Below are 19309 nucleotides of genomic sequence, written 5' to 3' on the forward strand. Positions count from 1 at the left end.
GAAGTGGGGTGGGAAGCAGCCAGGAGATCCATGCACAGGGAGAACTGGAGCTCTTCCCCTTTAAAGCCCAGCGTATTCAAGAGGCCCAGATATTGGTGCCCGTCCCCGGGGCCTTTATTTTCTTTTTTAAGTAAGCTCAACGCCCAGCGTGGGGTTTGAACTCACAAGCTTGACATCAAGAGTCAGATGCTCTATCGACTAAGCCAGTCAGGCGCCCCTCGCTTGGGCCTTTAATTGAGGCCTTCCTGGGAGCTGGGCTCAGGGCTACCAGACCCACAGGCCTGACCCCCCCTCCCCCTTTTTCCCACAGATCGCCTCTGAGCTGAAGGACACCATCTCAACCCGCCTTCGCAGTGCCAGGAATAGCATCAGCGTTCCCATTGCCAGCACTTCGGACAAGGTCCTGGGGGCCGCTCTGGCCAGCTGCGAGCTCGCCTGGGGGGTGGCCAAAGACACCGCTGAGTATGCTGCTAACACCCGAGCCGGCCGGCTGGCCTCCGGAGGGGCCGACCTGGCCCTGGGTGGCGTCGAGAAGGTGGTAGAGTACCTCCTCCCTTCCGCCAAGGAAGAGTCAGGTATCTATCGTTAGGGGGGCTGGCAGACCTCCCCACCCCCACCCCCCTGGGAAGGGAGGCGCCTACCCATGCTGCCTGGGAATTAGCGACAGGCAGCCAGGACTCACCCAGCCACTGCTCTGGAACAGGGAAGGTCTGGCAAGATATTTAGATGGAGCCACCCTAATATAGCCTCCTCTCCCCATTTGTAAGTGGGGCAAGTGAGTGACCCGAGTCACTAGCAGACTTGTGGTGGAACCAGGGTGACCGCTTTCCAACCCTAGACAGAGGCCCAGCTTCCCTAGCCCCTCTCTGATCAGCTTTCCTCTCTTTTACCCCCAAATCCAACCCAGCCCCTGCTGCAGGACACCAGCAGGCCCAGAAGCCTCCCAAAGGCAAGCCGAGCCTCGTGAGCAGGGTTGGGGCCCTGGCCAACACCCTGTCCCGACACACCTTCCAGACCACAGCCCGCGCGCTGAAGCAGGGCCACGCCCTGGCCATGTGGATCCCAGGTGTGGCACCTCTGGTGAGTGTCTGCCCTGATCTGGCTGACCCTCAGCCTGGGTCCCTCCCACCCGACTCCACCTCTGGTCCTAAGAACATTCCCTCCTCCAGCCTGGCCTGGGACTTTTGGTCTAAGGACAAGAGGCCTTAAGGCAGTTGAGGGCCGGTCCTCTGGCTGCAAGGGGAAAGAAAGGACAGGACATGAACCAAGGGCAAGCCTGCCTTGCTAGGGTGTCTGTCCCTGTCCCTCTGAGTCCCGCCCCCCAAATTCATCCTCCTAGGGGGCCTCCTGCTGTGGACCCTCCTGCCTATGAGGGAGCAGAGGCCCCCGGCTGCTATCCAGACACTAGGGAGTGTCCCCTGTAAATAATCCAGGCCCCAAGCTCCTTCTGTTGGGGAGAGAGCCCTGGCCAGGCTGCATCCCTGACCGCCCCAGATTTCAAAATTTCCTTTCCAGAGGCTTCTCATTTGCATCCTACTTGGCCCTAAGGCAAAGCCTCCTTTTCTAGGTGCATGTAGGGCTATCTCCCCACCATACACCCCTCCACCTCTGCATATTTTAGCAGAGATAGACTGCATTTTTTCGTAAGAAACAAAGACCAAATAAAGGAAAATAAAGGAAACACAAACAACATTACAGCATAAAGGTCAGCAAACAAAAGAGCCATTTCTGAGCCATCATTTGGGTGACACTTTTAAAAGCTCATCAGCCCTGGATCATCCATTCAAGCTAATGTTTGCTGAGAACGTGCTGTGCGCCAGCTTCTGTGGCTCCAGTAGGGATACAGGACTGGTAGTTCCCTTCTGTCCCCTGTACTGGGGGGTCATTTCCCAGCGGGGGCTGAGACGGACCCGTGTGCCAGCCTTACGTGTAGTCGGGAGACCCTACTGTACCGTGCAACCTCAGGCACCCTGTTCACATAAGACATACTGGTGTCCCCTGGAGTTGAATAATAAATGTTTGTGGAGCTCCCTAGGGTCCAGAGTGAGCCAAGCTGTGCCTCAAGGGGACACTAGCCCACCTGCCCAAGTCTGTTTCCGCCCATGGGACACTGTGGCCCTGTTGATTTTTTCACTCTTTAAAGATCTCCAAGCAGTAGCTGCTAAAGCCAACCACACATACCCCCTAAGACCCATCGATTCGACCCGCCAGCAGTGAGAGCTTATGTCCCCCAAAAGACACATCGAAATGTTCCTATCAGGCTTTATCCTTAGCCAAGAGCTGGAAACAACACAGACGTCCATCAACAGCAGAATGTGTAAATTATGGCATGTGTACACAGACTTATCACAGGGAAGAGAAGGAGCTATTTTGAACGCGCAAGAGCACAGACGAATCTCACAACATGATGTTGAATAAAAAGCCATTCGTGAAAGAAAACACATTGGATGAGTCCATTTATATGAGGTTCAAAAATGGGCAAAACCAAGGCATGGTGGTAGAGGTCAAAATGTGGTCCCCCTGTGCCACCCACCCGCCTGCGTGGGTGGCACAGGGAGACTGGGGGGTTGAAAAGGGTCTGTGTCTTGATCTGTGGTAGTTACACAGGCGTGTGCTCAGGAAACCTCACCGAGCTGCACATGAACGATGTGCGCACTCCAGGTATGGAAGTTATCCCTCAATGACAAGTTTTAGGAACAGTCTGCTGGGGCCTGACCCTGGGGGTGAGGGGGTCTGCCCCTGAATCCAGCAGCCCGCGGCCTTCCGTCCCTCAGAGCAGTCTGGCCCAGTGGGGCGCGTCCGCGGCCATGCAGGTGGTGTCCCGGCGGGAGAGTGAGGCGCGGGCGCCCTGGCTGCACAGCCTCACGGCCGCCCAGGAGGAGGACCACGAGGACCACACGGACACAGAGGGAGAGACGGAGGAGGAGGAGGAGTCAGACACCGAGGAGAACAAGCTCAGTGAGGTAAGGGGGCTGGAAGCTGAGTGGGACCAGGATGCCTCCGGGTCCCGCGGCCCAGTGAGGGGACGAGAAGCAGAGGCACAGGGTGAAACAGGGTCTCTGCCCCCCTCCCACCCCAAACCCCCCCCCCGGGGCTCAGAGACGCAGTGCCTGCCTCCTGCACTGCTCCCCTCACCTGCACACAGCCTCTGTGCCCCTCCCTCAGCTGACTGGCACAGCAGGTGGGGAGACTGCCAGACTCATTTTGCAAATGAAGAAGCGGGTTCAGAGAGGGGAAGTGACCTGCCCAAGGCCACACAGCTGGTGGCAGAGCCGAGCCTACGGCTGTTTCAATTTGGTGTCCCCCTTTCTTTCCCTTCTAGCTCTGGGGGTGGTGGGGAGGGGGAGGGCCAGGGGAGCCGCTGCAGGAGGTGCTGACCTAGCTCTGGCCCGCAGGTAGCAGCCCTGCCCAGCCCACAAGGCCTCCTGGGCAGCGTGGCCCACACCATGCAGAAGGCCCTCCAGAGCACCATCTCGGCCGTGATGTGGGCGCCCGCGACTGTGCTGGGCTCGGCAGCCAGGATGCTGCACCTCCCCGGGGCCCCTGCTGTCTCCTCTGCCAAGGGGAGGGCCATGTCCCTGTCGGACGCCCTGAAGGGTGTCACTGACAACGTGGTGGACACGGTGGTACACTACGTGCCGGTGAGTCCCGCCCCAGGGGCCTGGAAAGGACGGACACAGCAGCTTTGACTCGGCTGCGGTGGCCTTCCCGTCCCCAATCTCCCTGGCGGTCCTCCGGATCCTCAGCGCCCCAGAAACGTTTTGACAAACCATGGCCTTGACTGGGGGCCCTTGCCAGCCCCAAGAGTATAAAGCCCATGACCCTGGCCTGAGACCTTTCCCCACATGCCCCCTTCTGACCATCAGCCTGGGGTTGCTGGTGGCCCAGCCCTCACCTCAGCAAGCAAGGGTGTGCTGCTTCCTGGGAAGGGGCTGGAGGGAGGTTTCCAGGGCACCCTGGGGGCTGGGCTACGTTCCAGGGCACAGTGGCCGCCCCATCCCAATCCTAGCACCTAGCAGCAACAGGAAAAACCAAGAGACACCAGTACTGTCTGCTTGGGCGTCCCCGGGGCCCCTTCCCAGAGCAAGTTACAGGTTGTGTGGGCTCCATGGCTGCCAGCCAGGCGCCGGGCCCCTCGGGGCTAGCAAGGCTTGGGGGGCAGGGGTCGCTGAGTCACTCGCTTTCGAGAGGCAGGCCAGGGGTCCCGGCAGCCAGCCTGTTCACCTTGGGCCCGAAACAGGGCCAGGCCCGGGCACCCTGACCCCGGTGGGGACAACGTGTGGGCCATGCTTAGTGCACAACTCCGCCCCAAGGAAAGGTGGGAAAGCCACTCTCTTTCCACCGAGGGACCCTTGAGGGAGGCTCAAGGTGTCCAGAAACTGGGAGGAGGGGATGCCTGCTTTGCATAAGGGTCTGGCCTGTGGAGACCACTGGAGAGAGAGGGCAAGACATCATTGATCTCCCCTGGGCCCCTCCTTCCCCCCGCCTGTGTCCCAGGGCACTAAAGGCTCAGTCCTACACTCCAGGCGGTGCCCTCCCCCTCGAAGGTCGCTCCTGGGAGGCGTGGATGCGAGGGTCCCAGAGAAGCGGTGGGCGGGAGGCGCAGGGACGGCGGCCAGGCCGGGGCCCTAACACGACTGCCTTCAGCTCCCCAGGCTGTCGCTGATGGAGCCCGAGAGTGAATTCCGGGACATCGATAACCCGCCTGCGGAGGCCGAGCGCCGGGAGGCGGAGCGCAGGGCGTCCGGGGCGCCGCCCGCGGGCCCAGAGCCCGCGGCGCGCCCCCCGCAGCCCCGCGGCAGCCTGCGGCCCGCGCGTAGTCCCGGGGCGCCCCCCGGCCCCGGGCAGGAGGACAGGGCGGACGCGCCCGCCGCGCCGCGCCCGGTCTTCCCGGCGGTGGCCCGCGAGAAGCCCGCGCGCAGGGTCAGCGACAGCTTCTTCCGGCCCAGCGTCATGGAGCCCATCCTGGGCCGCGCGCAGTACAGCCAACTGCGCAAGAAGAGCTGAGCCCCGCGCGTCCGTCCGCCCGGCCCCCGGCCCCGACGGCGGCGAGGCCCCCGCGGGCTCTCCAGCCAAGAAACAAAGCCCAAACTTCCAAGTGGGCGCAGACTTCTTCCAAGTGGGCCCCATTCCCGCGGCATCACCTTCCCAGCACCTTTTTTGGGCTTAGCTGTCAGAACCTATTCTTAAGAAGCATCGGAGCGGCAGCTTGCTTTGCTTGTATGCCTTTTGTTTTTGTTTTTCCAAAGGATTGTCTGACTCGATGTCTCACTTCTTTAACCAGATTTGTTGCCAAATGACGTTTGTTTCCAAAATGTAGATCCAGCATCCGTAGACCAATAGTAAGCAGGAGTTTGTGACCCATGTTTAAGCCCTGAGCTCAGAGACTCCCCCTGAGTATCCGGGCTCTCCGCAGACTCCTTTGAAGGGAGCAACGATTAGGTGCGAAAGCTGTTGTACGTTTCTGTAAAGAGTAGCCTCGCGTTTCCGAGGACCCGCTACTCTTCCCAGGCTGAGCCCCGGCCTGCGCTCTGTAGCGCCACCTTCTGGCTCACAGCCACCTTTCCGTTCGCGTCCTTCTAGCCTTCCTTCCATCTGCGCGTTCACCCTTCCGTCGCCTTTTGACCGCTGGCGCCCTGGTGCTGGGGGACAACGGTGACCTTTCACCTCCTTGAAGTCTAACCTAGACAGACTGTGTGTATGGGCTCTGTGACCACGGTTCATTTCAAGCCCTGTTTTTGAAAAGGGCAGTATTTGGTAAATCTAGGGAATGGATACGTACAATTTAAAAATTCAAATATTGCAAAAGGGTGTGTGTCTTCCTCACTGAGTTCTCCAGTTCCCCTTCACAAAAAGCACTGTGCTGTCAGTCTGTTGTGCATCCTTCCAGGTACAGGCTGTGCGTGTGCAAGCCCACTTTGTACACTCCCCACCTTGTTCACACAGCTGTGGGATGTTATCCTGTAACAATACATCTGAGAGATCTTTTTGTATCCATATCACAAATACCCCTTGCTCTTTTTCACGACCATCCAGTAAGTGCTTCGTGGTATAGATGTGCTATCTTTGACTTCACTAGTTTCCTAATAATGGACTTCTAGGTTGTTTCCTTTGTTTTGCTCTTGCAAATAGTGCTACAATAAATGTCTATATACAAAATGCTTTATGCTGATGTGTAGATAATCTATAGGAGAAATTTATAACCTGGAACCAGGACATGCTGGGTAAAAGAGTATGTGCATTTTAAATATTGTTAGATGATGCCAAGTAACCTTCCAAACCAACTCAGTTTTTCTTGTTATTGTCATCTGCAGCTGTCAGTCCTTTTAAATATGTATTTATTTATTTTGAGAGAGAGAGAGAGAGAGAGAGAGCGACTGTGTGTGTGTGTGTGTGTGTGTGTGCGTGCGCGTGCCCCCGTAAGGGAGGGGCAGAGAGAGAGGGTGAGACAAAGTCCCAAGCAGGTTCCTCTGTCAGCACAAAGCCCAATGCAGGGCTCAAACTCATGAACTGTGAGATCATGACATGAGCCGAAATCAAAGTCAGACGCTTTACCAACTGAGCCACCTCGATGCCCCTCTGTCAGTCCTTTTGGATGTCCATATATACATTCCCCATAGGTTCCCCTCAGGCCTGTGAGCACCCTCTCGGCCCCCACTCTGTTGCACCTCTGAGAGCCCAGCTTTCTGAAACTGACTCTGGGTCCTGGCAGAGCTTTGGTGTAATGAGTTGTTGACCTTGATCCATGGTTCTGGAATCTGAGGATGCCCGGAGTGGGGGATGGAAGTGCCAGTGACATACACATGTGGACATGGCCAGGACTCTGAGCTGGCCTTGGCACCCACCCCACCTGTGCAATCCACACCACCCCAGCAGTTCCCTGGGGAGGGAATGTGATCTGGCAAGGGGGGCCCTTATAAATAAGCTGATATGGGGGGCACCTAGGCGGTTCAGTTGGTTAAGCGTCCCACTCTGGCCCAGGTCATGATCTCACCGTTCGTGGATCTGAGCCCCGCGTCAGGCTCTGTGCTGATAGAACCTGCTTCGGATTCTGTGTCTTCCACTCTCTCTGCCCCTCTCCTGCTCATGCTCTGTCTCTCAAAAATAAAATAAAATTAACATTAAATTTTTTTTAATAAATAAATAGGCTGATAGGACAGGGGCTAGAAAGATAGAGTCCCAACTGGCCCTGGCAGGGCTCCCGGGGGCAGCTGCTGGAGCACTGACCTCAGGCCTGGATGTGTAGAGAGAACGCCCAGCTGTCCTGGCCCCCCCTGCCCATGCCGCTTTCTTTCTGGAGCTTCAGAAACCACACTCCAACCGTCCACTCCTCCATAGGCCTGTGGCTCCTCCTTCGAGGCCATACCCCAAGTAGCAGAAAAACTGCCCTCTCAGCAACCCCGAAGAGCTGGGTCCCTGACCAGGCAGTAGCTGTCAACACAGCTGCTGACCAGGCCACACCCCTCACCCCTCAGGGTGCTGGGGCCAGTGTATGGGGCAGGATAGCCCAGGAAACAAACAGTTTAAGTTGTAAAAGTCTCTTTTTATCTTTAAAAACCTCTTGATTGGGTAGCAAACCACCCAGAGCCTGGCTCTCGGGGTTCCTGAACACTTTTTGGAGACAAATGAGAGCAAAATATTTCCTCGAAACGAAAGAAATGTGCTTCAGTGGCTGGTGTGGGACTTTTCGCTGTTCTGAAAGACATCACTCTGGCGAGCCTCCTTGTTCACATGGATGCGAAGGCTCTTGCACACTCATCTTCAGTAGTTCATGACCTCAGAACACCCCACTTCACATTGGGATGCCAAGGCCCCTCTCCAGAGAAATGCCCTATCCCCTATCCCCTCTCTCCAGCTCACGAAATGCACCTCCAACTCAATCTGGAGATGGAGAAAGGACCGTTACAGACCATAAAATACATTTATCCATGCAGTTATTTACCACTTCTTTCTTTCATAATTAAAAAAAATTTTTTTTTAATGTTTTTATTCTTGAGAGAGAGAGCATGAGCAGAGAGAGAGGGAGACACAGAATCCGAAGCAGGCTCCAGGCTCCAAGCTGTCAGCACAGAGCCCCATGTGGGGCTCGAACTCACAAACCCTGAGGTCATGACCTAAGCTGAAGTCATGTGCTGGATGCTTTTTTTTCTTTTAATGTTTTATTTATATTTGACAGAGAGAGGGAGAGAGAGAGAGAGAGAGAGAGAGCACCCACGCAAGCAGGGGAGGGGCAGAGAGAGGGAGACACAGTCCAAAGCAGGCTCCAGGCTCCGAGATGCTTAACTGATGCTTAACTGGATGAGCCCGGGCGCCTCATCTTCCATAATTATTTAGGACCTTAATATCCAAAGGACTTCTGTGTCTGGAGACCAATAGCACTACAACTTGGGCTTTAATGCTCATTGCGTTGAGCATCACTTTCCTAAACATTTAAACACTTTGTACTTAATCAAAACTTATAGAATGCATACATCAAATTATTTTAAATATCCAAATGTCGGTTACAGACAAAATGTCAGGTTCTTTCCAACATTCCTAGAAAGCCTGAGTCAGTGGAAACGTCTGCATGTTTCACTGGCATCTTATTACAGACAGCAACCTCCAGGGGATCCCCCGTCTGCGAAGGGGGCGCTGAGGCTGCACATAGTGCAGGAAGGACCCTTCCCCTGCCCACCTCTCAATGTAGGAGACAGAACGCGAGTAGTACCATCAGAACGTCCTTTGCGGCATCTCTATTCCCGCCCTGGCCTGCCCCCAGGAACCACAATCTGGAATTTTGTGTTTACTATACCCTTGCTTTTCTTTATAGATTCCTTTCCTATGCATATATCTCACTCCAACAGTATTTAGTTTTGCATGCTTTGACCTTTAAGTGGAATTATATGTATTCTTCTGAGACTTGCTTTTTTTTTTCCGCTCAAAGTGAAGTTCCTGAGAGCCACTCATTTTCACTAGAAATTTTTTTTAAACATTTTTTAAAAAATCTTTATTTTTGAGAGTGAGAGAGAGAGAGACAGAGCGTGAACAGGGGAGGAACAGAGAGAGAAGGAGACACAGAATCCGAAGCAGGCTCCAGGCTCTGAGCCGTCAGCACAGAGCCCGACGCGGGGCTCGAACCCACGAACTGCGAGATCATGACCTGAGCCGAATGAAGCCGGACGCTTAACCGGCTGAGCCACCCAGGAGCCCCAGAAATTTTTTTCTTGTACAACTATTGCTGTGGTCTCATTGTATCCCTCCCGGCAAATTCGTACGTTGAAACCCTACCCCCCAAAGATGAGAATATTAGGAGGTGGGGCCTTTGGGAGGTGATAGGGTCATGAGGGCTTCATGGGATTAGTGTCTTTGTAAAAGAGGCCCCAGAGAGCAACCTTGCCTCTTCTGCCGTGTGAGGACCCAGTAAGGCACCCCGGCTCTGAGCCAAGGAAAGGACCGTCACCCAAATGTGACCATGCTGGAGCTATGGCCTTGAACTTCCAAGCCTCCAGAACTATAAGAAATAGATTCCGTTGTTTATAAGCTACCCAGGCTGTTTTCTGTGGTGTTTTGTTATAGCAGCCCAAATAGACAAGTACATTTTTATGTTTAATAAGTATATTTAAATATACCGTAATTTAGTCATTTGTATTGGAATTGATTCAGTTATTTTTAAAATGTTTTAAATGTTTACTTATTTTTGAGACACAGAGAGAGAGACAGGGCATGAACGGGGGAGGGGCAGAGAGAGAGAGGGAGACACAGAATTCAAAGCAGCTCCAGGCTCCAAGCCGTCAGCACAGAGCCCTCCGCGGGGCTTGAACCCACAAACCGTGAGATCATGACCTGAACTAAAGTTGGACGCTTAACCAACTGAGCCACCCAGGCGCCCCAGAATTGATTCAGTTTTGAGAGAGAAAGCCCTAAATAACAACGTGTATTAGTCAGCCTTTGCCATAACACACTGCACAATAAACTATCCTAAATAGTGTGGCTTACAGCAACGTGCATTTATTCTTATGTTTGTGGGTCAGCAGGTCAACCGTGGTTCAGCTCATCCCTGTGGCTCTCCTAGTGACTCTGCTTCAGCCTGTGGATCATCTGCACTTGGCTTTGGGCTGTGTATGGGTTCAAATCTGTTCTAGGTGTGCTATTTCAGGAAGCCCGGGTAAGTAAGGGTCAGGGGCCATCTGGGGCATGCTCTCCCAACACAAATCACTGCCTTCTGCTTGCATCATATCTACTCATATTCCATTGGCCGAAGCATGTCACATAGCCAAGTCCACACCAGTGGGGAAGGGGAAGAGGGAGAGGAGCAAATATTTGCTGAACAATAGTACAACCCAGCACACCGTGGTTTAAATACGATAGTTTATTTCTCTCTCGTGTAAAAGCCCAGAGATGAGCGGTCCAGCGCTGGACCGCACTCCCCAGTGGCCGGAATCCAGGCCTTTCTATCTTATTGTTCTGCTGTCAGTGATTTTCTTTCCTCAAGTCGTCTCACAGGCCAATAAGGCTGCTCCTGCCCCAGCCATCAACTCCATTTTCCAGCCACAGAAAAGAAACAAGGGGGATGGAGAAATTATACACATGACTTCTGCTTATAAGTAACTGAACAAAACATAGTCACACAGCCACATCTAGATGGAAAGGAGGCTGAGTCTTTATTCAGAGTCTTTATTCAGAGTGGCTATGCATCTAATTAAAAATCAGAGGCCTTAGGGGTACCTGGGTGGCTCAGTCGGTTAAGTGTCCGACTTCAGCTTAGGTCACGATCTCACAGCTCGTGAGTTTGAGCCCCGCGTTGGGCCCTGTGCTGACAGCTCAGAGCCTGGCACAGATTTTGTGTCTCCCTCTCTCTCTGCCCCTCCCATGCTCACATTCTGTCTCTCTCTCTCTCAAAAATAAACATTAAATTTTTTTTTTTTTTTAAATCAGAGGCCTTAAAAGGATGGAAACTGGACCCCGGGGGTGGGGGTGTCTGGGGTATGCAATCTCTGCCTCACCACTCTCCTGTCAACAGTCATTTGGCTTATTTCCATATTCTTTTTTTTTAAGTAGGCTCCCTGCCCAACATGGGGCTTGAACTCATGACTCTGAGATCCAGGAGTCACATGCTCTACTGACTGAGTCAGCCAGACACCCCTCTATATTTCTACTATTCCATAATTTTGGCAATGAACATTCTTATGAGTTTCTTAGAGAATATGACTGAGTGGGACTGCTAAGCCATAAGGTACGTGTGTTTGCTAGATATTGCCAAATTTTCCTCCAACGTGTTTGTTCTGATTTATATTCTCACTACAAGTACGTTGACCCTTGAACTACACGGGCTTGAACTGCACAGGTCCATGTATGCACAGATTTATTTTTGATAAGTACAGTTCAGTACTGTAAATTGTACTTTCTCTTCCTTATGACTTCTTTAATAACCTTTTCTCTAGCTTGCTTTATTATAAGAATACAGTACATAATACATATGACATCCGAAATTTGGGTCAACTGACCGATTATGTGATTAGTAAGTCTTCCGGTTAATAGTAGGCTGTTAATAGTTATGTTTCTGGGGACCCAAAACTTACCCATGGATTTCTGACTGGGCAGGGGGTCGGTGCCCCTAAGCCCCACCTTGTTCAAACGTCAACTGTAATTTGTTCTTACTCAACATTCTCACGAACATTTGATATTGTCTATGTTTACCATTTTTACAAATCGGTAGTGTGTAAAATAGCATCTCATTGTGCATTTAAGTCCCTGATTAGCAATGATACTGAACATCGTTTATTATGTTTATTGAGTATTTGTGACGTGTCCCTTCTGTGAAGTATCCGTCAAAAGTTTTGAGCAATTTTTTTTTAATTAAAAAAAAACTGAAGTGGACATACATTGAACAACCTTCTTTTTTTTTTAAGTTTATTTATTTATTTCTGAGAGAGAGAGAGAAAGAACAAGCAGGGAAAGGGCAGAGAGAGAGGGAGAGAGGGAGAGAGAGAGTCCCAAGCAGGCTCAAGGCTCTGAGCTGTCAGAATAGAGCCTGATGTGGGGCTTGAACCCATGAGCCATGAGCTCACTACCTGAGCCGAAGTCAGATGCTTAACAGACCAGGCCACCCGGGTATCCCAGAACAACCTTCTATTAGTAGTTTTTCTCGCTGGTTTTTAGAGGGTTTTTTTTTTTTCATATTTTCTGGATAAACATTATAATTCTTTTCTTTTATGTTTTGTGATTTGGAGTTATGTGTTAAAAACTCTTCCCTACAATGAAGTCATGAAGATATTCCCCTGTATTTCCTTTGAATATTTCCATAGTTTTGCTTTTTACATTTAATTAATTTTGCTGTATGATTGAGGTAGGAATCCAATTTTCTTTCCTCCACACAGATAACTGATGGTCCTGTATATTTTTCTTAATTTCTTGAATTTTTAGTTTCTCCTCAGTGGAAGTGCACACTGTGAGAAGGTTAAGAGTGCCCCTCGGAAGTCAGCTGGGAGCTTCTGCCCTGCTGACGCCTGAACTTGAATGATGTTTCCTTGTTTCTTGCATCCAGATAGGGCTAAGAGACCAGGTTCTGGCTCACGTATAGCCTCGCTGGGCTTTCGTTCACTGATCCACCCGCTAGCCCTGCCACAGATCAAGTTTCCAAACACGTTCCGTTTATCTGTTCCTGTGGGATGAACACGTCGTCTGAATTACAGTAGTTTAAAGTATGTTTTCATATCTGGCTGGGCAGGCACCCCCACCCCACCCTTGGCCCTTCTGTAGGAATGTCTTTACAACTTCTGGCTCTTTGTTTTTCCATTTAAATAACAGAGCCAGGTTGTCAGTTTCCACAAAAGAAATTTGCACAGACTTGACTTGTCTCAAGTGACTACAATTATTCTTTGCTCGGATGCTCAGATTGTCACAATTTGGCCCCATTAGTTGGGACCCTTTTTCCCTTCAGGTGTACAACAGACATTTTAAAGTCATCTGAGTTTTCTGCCCGCAAAAAAATGATCCCAGTTCTTGACCTAACGTGTGGAATCAACTACTTTGAATAGGAAATCATGACAGAGGCCAAGTTTGGACGCTGGGGCACAAATATCCAATGGTTCCATGTGCCTATTGGCGACAGACAAAAACAAAAAACAAAAAACAACATTGCATATCCACTAGTAGGAGCTGGAAAGAAGGTATATCTTTCCAAAGTCATGAATTTACATCGACAGTTTCAGTGAACTCTGACATCGCAAAATTCGCTCAAATTGTTACTGTAAAAATTTTAATTTTATTTTCTTTAAGCTTAATAACTATTCTTATAATTATAACCCCGTACCTCCTTCTCTGAAACATGAGGTTTCGCCAACCATTACCAATCTTTGTTACATTTATGTGCATGAAGGTCCAAGTTTAGTCTCCAGCTTCTTCACATTCAGAGTCTGAATGAATCGTTTGGTTTTTTTTTAATGTTTATTTTTGAGAGGAGAGAAAAGGAGAGAGAGAGCGCGCGCACAAGCGGGGTTGGGGCAGCGAGAGAGGGCAGGACAGAGGATCCAAAGAGGGCCCCGAGCTGTCTGCACAGAGCCCAACTCGGGGCTCAGACTCACAAACCACAAGATCATCACCGGAGCCGAAGTTTAACGCCCTACTGAGCTACCCAGGTGCCCCTAAATGAATTGTTTTGACCACTCTGGTAACAGGCTTCTCCGTATCGTTTCAGCTCAGGACCCCAGCTGCTTTAGAATAGTTGGGACCAACAATATAATTCTACAGCATATCAGAGAAAGTGGGGGGGGGGGTTCACCTACTTTTCCCAAATGCTTGAATTTTTATTACATTATTGCATATATCGAATTATATTTTGAATTATATATCGCAGAAAGGGCCATATCTTCTGGCAGCTTCTGACGGAGAGAGGCTTGGTACCTGAATGAAGAACGTTCATGACACATTGACCAGCCTCTCTTCATCTTTGAAGAATCTAGGACACGGTGGCAGATGACGTCCTGTCTTTAGAGCTCTCCAAAGAAACGGATCCAACAGGTCTGTTGGTATATATATAAGTATATACCAATAGGAAATGTATATACACGGAGAGAGAGATTCATTACAAGGAATTAACTCACACCAGTCATGGAGGCTGGCGAGTCCTAATATGTACAGGGTGAGTCAGCAAGCTTGGGACCCAAGAGAGCCAATGGTTTGTTCAAGTGCAAGCCTGAAGGCCCGACTACTGGGAGAACCGATAGTATAGTTCTAGACCAATCCAAAAGCTGGCAGGCTCAGGACTCAGTTTGAGTCTGAAGGTGGGATAAAAGCCAAAGCCTCAGTGCAAGGAAAGTCAGGCAGGAAAACTCTTATCTGGGACGGGGTCAGCCTTTTGGTTCTATTCGGGCCTTCACTTGATTGGACAAGGCCCACCCACATTGGGGAGGGCAATCTGCTTTACTCAAAGTTCACCAATTTATATGTTAATCTCACTCAAAAACACCCTCACAAAAACATCTAGAATAATGTTTTGCCAAATGTCTGGGCACCCCACGGCCCAGTCAAGCCAATACATAAAAGGATGGGAACCATCACACTTCCCAACACCATGCAGACTCAGGTGCACATTCTAAGCCATCATAATCAGTCCGCCCCTTTGCCAGTGGTTACTTCCAGAGGGAAGCCCTCAGCTGTTTGGTACATGAGGTGTGAACCCTGCTCTTAGGGCTCCTAGGAAAAGCTCCCTTCATCCGAAGAGCGAAGAGCCTGCTCATGATACAGTGCTCTCTTCCTCCTCTGCATGTTTTATGGTCGAAGGTGATGATGGCCAGAGAAATGGATAAGCTAGGTCCTTTGTCACGTTGCCACTGACTCAGCCTGCCCCGGAGCCCTCCTCCCTCTCATCCGTCTCTCAGCTGAGATAAGAAACGGCCTTATTGTTCAAGCCACTTCAAGTTGTGGTGTGTGTTCCTTGAGGTCGAGGCCTTCCTAATATAGATCTACCCAAAGAGACTTGCCCCTCTCTGCAGCCTTTAATTACACTGCCTGTCTATGACAGGCAATCTTCTGTAGGCATAATAAATTAAATGTCACTGCTGCATCAGGGTTCAGTTTTTCTAACGACATTTAAAGTGACAAATATGTTTCTAGATTTTAATTAAAATTCAACCATGCATGGTGCTCTCAATGCAATCTATCCATCAGAGGTCACAGAGGTGAAGACACTCTCTCCTTGAGGTGGCACTTAGACACCTGTCACCTCTCCTGGTGCCAGGTTTCCCTTGGCAATGACTACAAGGTGTAACTCGATGTCACAAATGTTAAAATGTGAGAAAAATGCGAAACTTAGAACTGAAGAAGCATCTTTTTTGTTTGATGTGAGGAGGTAGATGTTTCTACTGGGTTTCTTTTTCTGGGGGGCGGAGGTCAGGACTGAGAGTGGAAAACGGAGATGACCAAAGAAGGGACTCTGAGCTGAGGACGGGATCGCCCGGTCTGCAGATGGGGGACTTGACTCCTAAAGCATAAGATGCCACAAAGAGGATGCTCCTTTATTCTCCAGGTATGTCCTGTGCACCGCTCTGTCACTTTGTGCCCACAGCAGGAAACCATGAGCCACGGTGACCCATATTTCTGCTAATGCGAAAAGGTTTTCCTTCCTTTCTTCAATAACTGTTACCAGAAACCTCTACAGAGTGATGGTGCCAGGCCTTGGGCCAGGGACAAGAGACACAGAGGTAAATAAGGCACACTCCTTTCAAGGACCTCAGTGTAGCAGGTAAAGTGCACCAGCGATAATACGTGTATCATACGTGTGTGTGTAATAGATACGTATGTGCTTGTATATCGTAGGGCTAGAGTCTGGATGCGCGTGTCCCCCCGCAAGTTCATACGTTGAAATCCTATCCCTCGAGGTGATGGTATTGATGGCGGGGCCTTTGGGAGCTGATCAGGTCATGAAAGTGGAGCCCTCGTGAATGGGGTCAATGTCCTTATAGGATACACCTCAGAGAGTTGTTAGCTCAATCTCTTCTGCCATGTGATGTGGGCCCTCTGGGGCATCCAGGAAGTGGGCCCTCATCTGACACTGAGTCTTCCGATGCCACGATCCTGGACTTCCCAGCCCCCAAGGCTTGAGAAATAAATGTTTGCCATTTATCAGCTGCCCAGTTTGGGGTATTTTGTTCTATTAACCTGAATGGACTAAGACACACAGAGAATAAGAGTTGGAAGGGAACCCTCCAAGACATCGACTTCTCTTACCTGCCTCCTTCATATTTTGGACACTATTATTTTTTAAAAACTTTTAAAATGTGTATTTAAAAAATTTTTTTTAATGTTTATTCTTTTTTTTTTTTTTTTTTTTTTTTTTTTTTGAGAGACAGAGAACGAGCAGGGGGAAGGGCAGAGAGAGGGAGACACAGAATCCGATGCAGGCTCCAGGCTTCGAACTGTCAGCACAGAGCCCCATGCGGGGCTCGAACTCACAAACCGTGAGATCATGACCTGAGCTGAAGTCGGATGCTTAACCCAAGTGCCCCTGTTAATATAATTTTAACTGGCAGGTATTACAGAGATGGGAGGGAGACCAGGGAGGAGGCTCTGCAGGGGTCCAGGTGAGGGATAGTGGCGGCTTGGGTGGCCAGGGCGTAGAGGACAAAGAGTTTTGCCTGGACTGGAAGCTACAGAGGAGGGGAAGGAGGGGCTCAGTCCTGGACAAGAGAAGAGGAGGAGACAAGGACGGCTTGAGTGATGGGATGGATGGTGGGGGGCACACTGGAAGGGCTGTTTGGGGGCAGTGCCTCGGGTAGCACCTGCCCAGGTAGATGCAGGATGAACAACACCTCTGCAAGGTTCCCTTGAGCCGTTCACTCAGCATAAGCTCCCTAACTGGAGAGGTTGGCTAAGAACCCCACAGCAAACCTCACCTCCCAGTGGCCTCTTTCAGGGGCAGCTGTCCATCCAGCACCGGAGGCTGGGTGCCAGTGCGGTCTACCAGCGGACCAGTGGTTCCCCTGCTCATTATAAACTGGGGGCTTACAAGCCAGCGCTGTGGGGCCAGGCCTTGTCAGGGCCTGTCCTGGGTGAGGCTCCCCCGGAGGCAGCTCCATCCTGCTCTCTGGCACGCTAGAAGGCCTGAGTAGCAGCTCTCTGGGGGCTTCACCCATCCACCCCCTGTCTGGGTCACTCTGGGCCTTGGCAGAGCAGGGCCCCAGCAACGATTGTTTCCAGTGTGAGTGCAGAAGGTGCAGCCAGGGCCCGTTCACACAGGGTGGAGTGGGCCCCCAGCCCAATCTCCAGAATCTCATGGGGGAGGGGGATGGATCCTTCTCAGCTTTAGAGAAGGGGTCGTGAAATCAGGGATAAAAGCGGGGCGGAGGCTTCCCGAGGATGGGGAAGGGAGAGATTTGCTGAGCTTTCAGGGGGCGTCGGCAGTGCTGGGATCGAGGGGCAGCCATGGCGGGAGGAGATCAGGTCTGCACCTGAACGAATCAGTTGATGAACAAATAGTAGCTTATCTTTAGTCCAACTGTTACTCAGAATCGAGAGTTGGAAAATCCACTCTCCCCTCGCGGAGCGAAAAAGTCTCCTGGTTAGTTTTCGTCTTCTCACCTGTTGCAACTTGCGTTGTAAGATTGCATGAGCAGGCGGGCTTCTCCCGCTCGGAGAATCAGGCCCGCCTTGGTGGTCGCGGCGACCCCAGAATTCGGCAAGTCTGCGCTGGAATCAGAGCGCGGCTCCGGCAACCCGATTGGCCGCCCCACACCCCTGCCGCGCCCCCGGACAAGGCCCCGCCCAATCCCCGCCCCTCCAGCCCTGACCCCGCCCTGTCTGCGGACCGACTCCACGGCGCCGCCCGGCTCGCGCCTCCGCCCCCGAGCTCCCAGGCGGGCGGAGCTGCGGGCGAGGGGCGGGATGTTTTGGGGGGCGGGGGTCCCGATGACGGCATCGGAGCGCGCCGCGCGGAGGCTCGGAGTCTGACTGCACCCCTGGGGGACTGTGCTCCCACCCGAGCAGGTGGGTTTGGGCCCGGGAGGGGTGGAGGTCGAGGAGGGGGGCGGGGGAGGCGCGCGCTCGCCCCCTCCCTGCGCAGGCCTGGGCCGGGTGGCAGCGGGAGCCGGCACTTGGGGAGCACTGGACCGAGCACGAGGAGCCCCGATCCTTGCATATCAGCCTCCTGGAGGCCCCTCCTTGAGCGGGCGGAAGCGCCCCCTTCCCTAAATCGGGGGCCTGAGGCCAGCATCCCGGGCCTGGCCGGCAGGGGCGAGCGCCGACGCTGGGAGAGTCGGGCCCGCATGTGTAATCACTTTTCCAAACTCCGGGAGATCCTGTCGCGTGCCCGCCTCCTCCCGCGCCAGACCGCACCCGTGCAGTTGTCCCGGAGCCTTGGGTGCGCGGAGTTCTGTGTCCCGAGCGCTGGAAGAGCTCAGGGTGCGGGGCGAGCCGAGGCGCCCACTGTATTGCGCGATAGTTACCGCTGTATCCCCAGGGCCCGGCACCCAGCAAGGGACTGGAGGATTGAATGAGGGAAGGGACGAACCGTTACGTGTGCTCAAAGAAGTTCGGTAGTGACAAACCAAGTGCCGCGGGCCGGGTGGGTAGGAGGCGGTGTGGACCGTGATGAGAAGAGAACGGGGACGGGGAGAGTTTTTTGGATGCAGTTTCATCATCACTGTTGGGCAGCTACTAAGCGTCCGACCTTGTGCTGGGCGGTGGAGATCCAGCAGGAAGGGAGACGCAGGGTCCCTGCCTCCCAGCTCCCTCTGCCACAGAGTGGCCAGTGGCGGGTGGGAGCGTCACCGGGCGTCGTGTGTGCGCCGCGGTGCGGACACGGAGCAGAGGCGCTTCCCTGGCTCCCTGAGGGAGAGGGGGCCAGTCCAAGACCAGAGAAATGAGGAGCCTTGGGCAACACGGGGTGGGGTGCAGGAGGGGAGCAGACAAGGTAGGCGGGGCTGTTAAAGTTTGGATGGCGGTGGGGAGCCTCTCTTGGGAGAGTGTCAGCAGGAGGGTAACATGATTGCATTTGCAGTTTTGAAAGATGCTCCTGGTTGCTGCGTTGGAGACAGAACAGTGAGGAAGCTGGTCACCGCCATCCTGTGGAGATGTCAGTGGCGGGGAGCGGGGCTTTGGCAATAAGATGGGGAGAAGCGGGTGCACTTGAGAGATACCTAGGAGATGGAATTGGCAGGTGTGGTGGTAGGCGTTTGGTCTCGAAGGATCTGGCTTTTTTGAAGAAGGCGGGGCAGGGGGGTGTGAGGGGACAAGGGCGGAGGTGATGGAGACCCTGGTGGGTATCAGGGAAAGGGGCTCCCTGATGTGGTGGTGGTGGAGCGTGCGTGTTCTAGGAGATGGGGTCACCGGGGAG

General features: G+C 52.5%; 2 protein-coding genes across 12 annotated transcripts in view; both read left to right on the forward strand.

Moving 5' to 3' along the window:
- Positions 1–6129, forward strand: part of PLIN1 (perilipin 1) — a 29715-nt gene extending 23586 nt beyond the window's left edge. For all 9 annotated transcript variants that reach the window (XM_042988064.1, XM_042988068.1, XM_042988069.1 and 6 more), the window contains 5 exons: positions 311–575; positions 908–1080; positions 2775–2963; positions 3396–3641; positions 4648–6129. In XM_042988064.1, coding sequence (XP_042843998.1) covers positions 311–575; positions 908–1080; positions 2775–2963; positions 3396–3641; positions 4648–5007 — 1233 coding nt within the window. In that variant the 3' untranslated portion in view covers positions 5008–6129. The remainder of the gene's footprint in view (positions 1–310; positions 576–907; positions 1081–2774; positions 2964–3395; positions 3642–4647) is intronic.
- An 11751-nt stretch (positions 6130–17880) lies between these two features.
- Positions 17881–19309, forward strand: part of KIF7 (kinesin family member 7) — a 28781-nt gene continuing 27352 nt past the window's right edge. For all 3 annotated transcript variants that reach the window (XM_042988071.1, XM_042988072.1, XM_042988073.1), the window contains exon 1: positions 17881–17961. The gene's annotated coding sequence lies outside the window, so the exon portion shown is untranslated. The remainder of the gene's footprint in view (positions 17962–19309) is intronic.

Source organism: Panthera tigris, chromosome B3 (genome assembly GCF_018350195.1).
Source record: "Panthera tigris isolate Pti1 chromosome B3, P.tigris_Pti1_mat1.1, whole genome shotgun sequence".
Classification (NCBI taxonomy): Eukaryota; Metazoa; Chordata; class Mammalia; order Carnivora; family Felidae; genus Panthera; species Panthera tigris.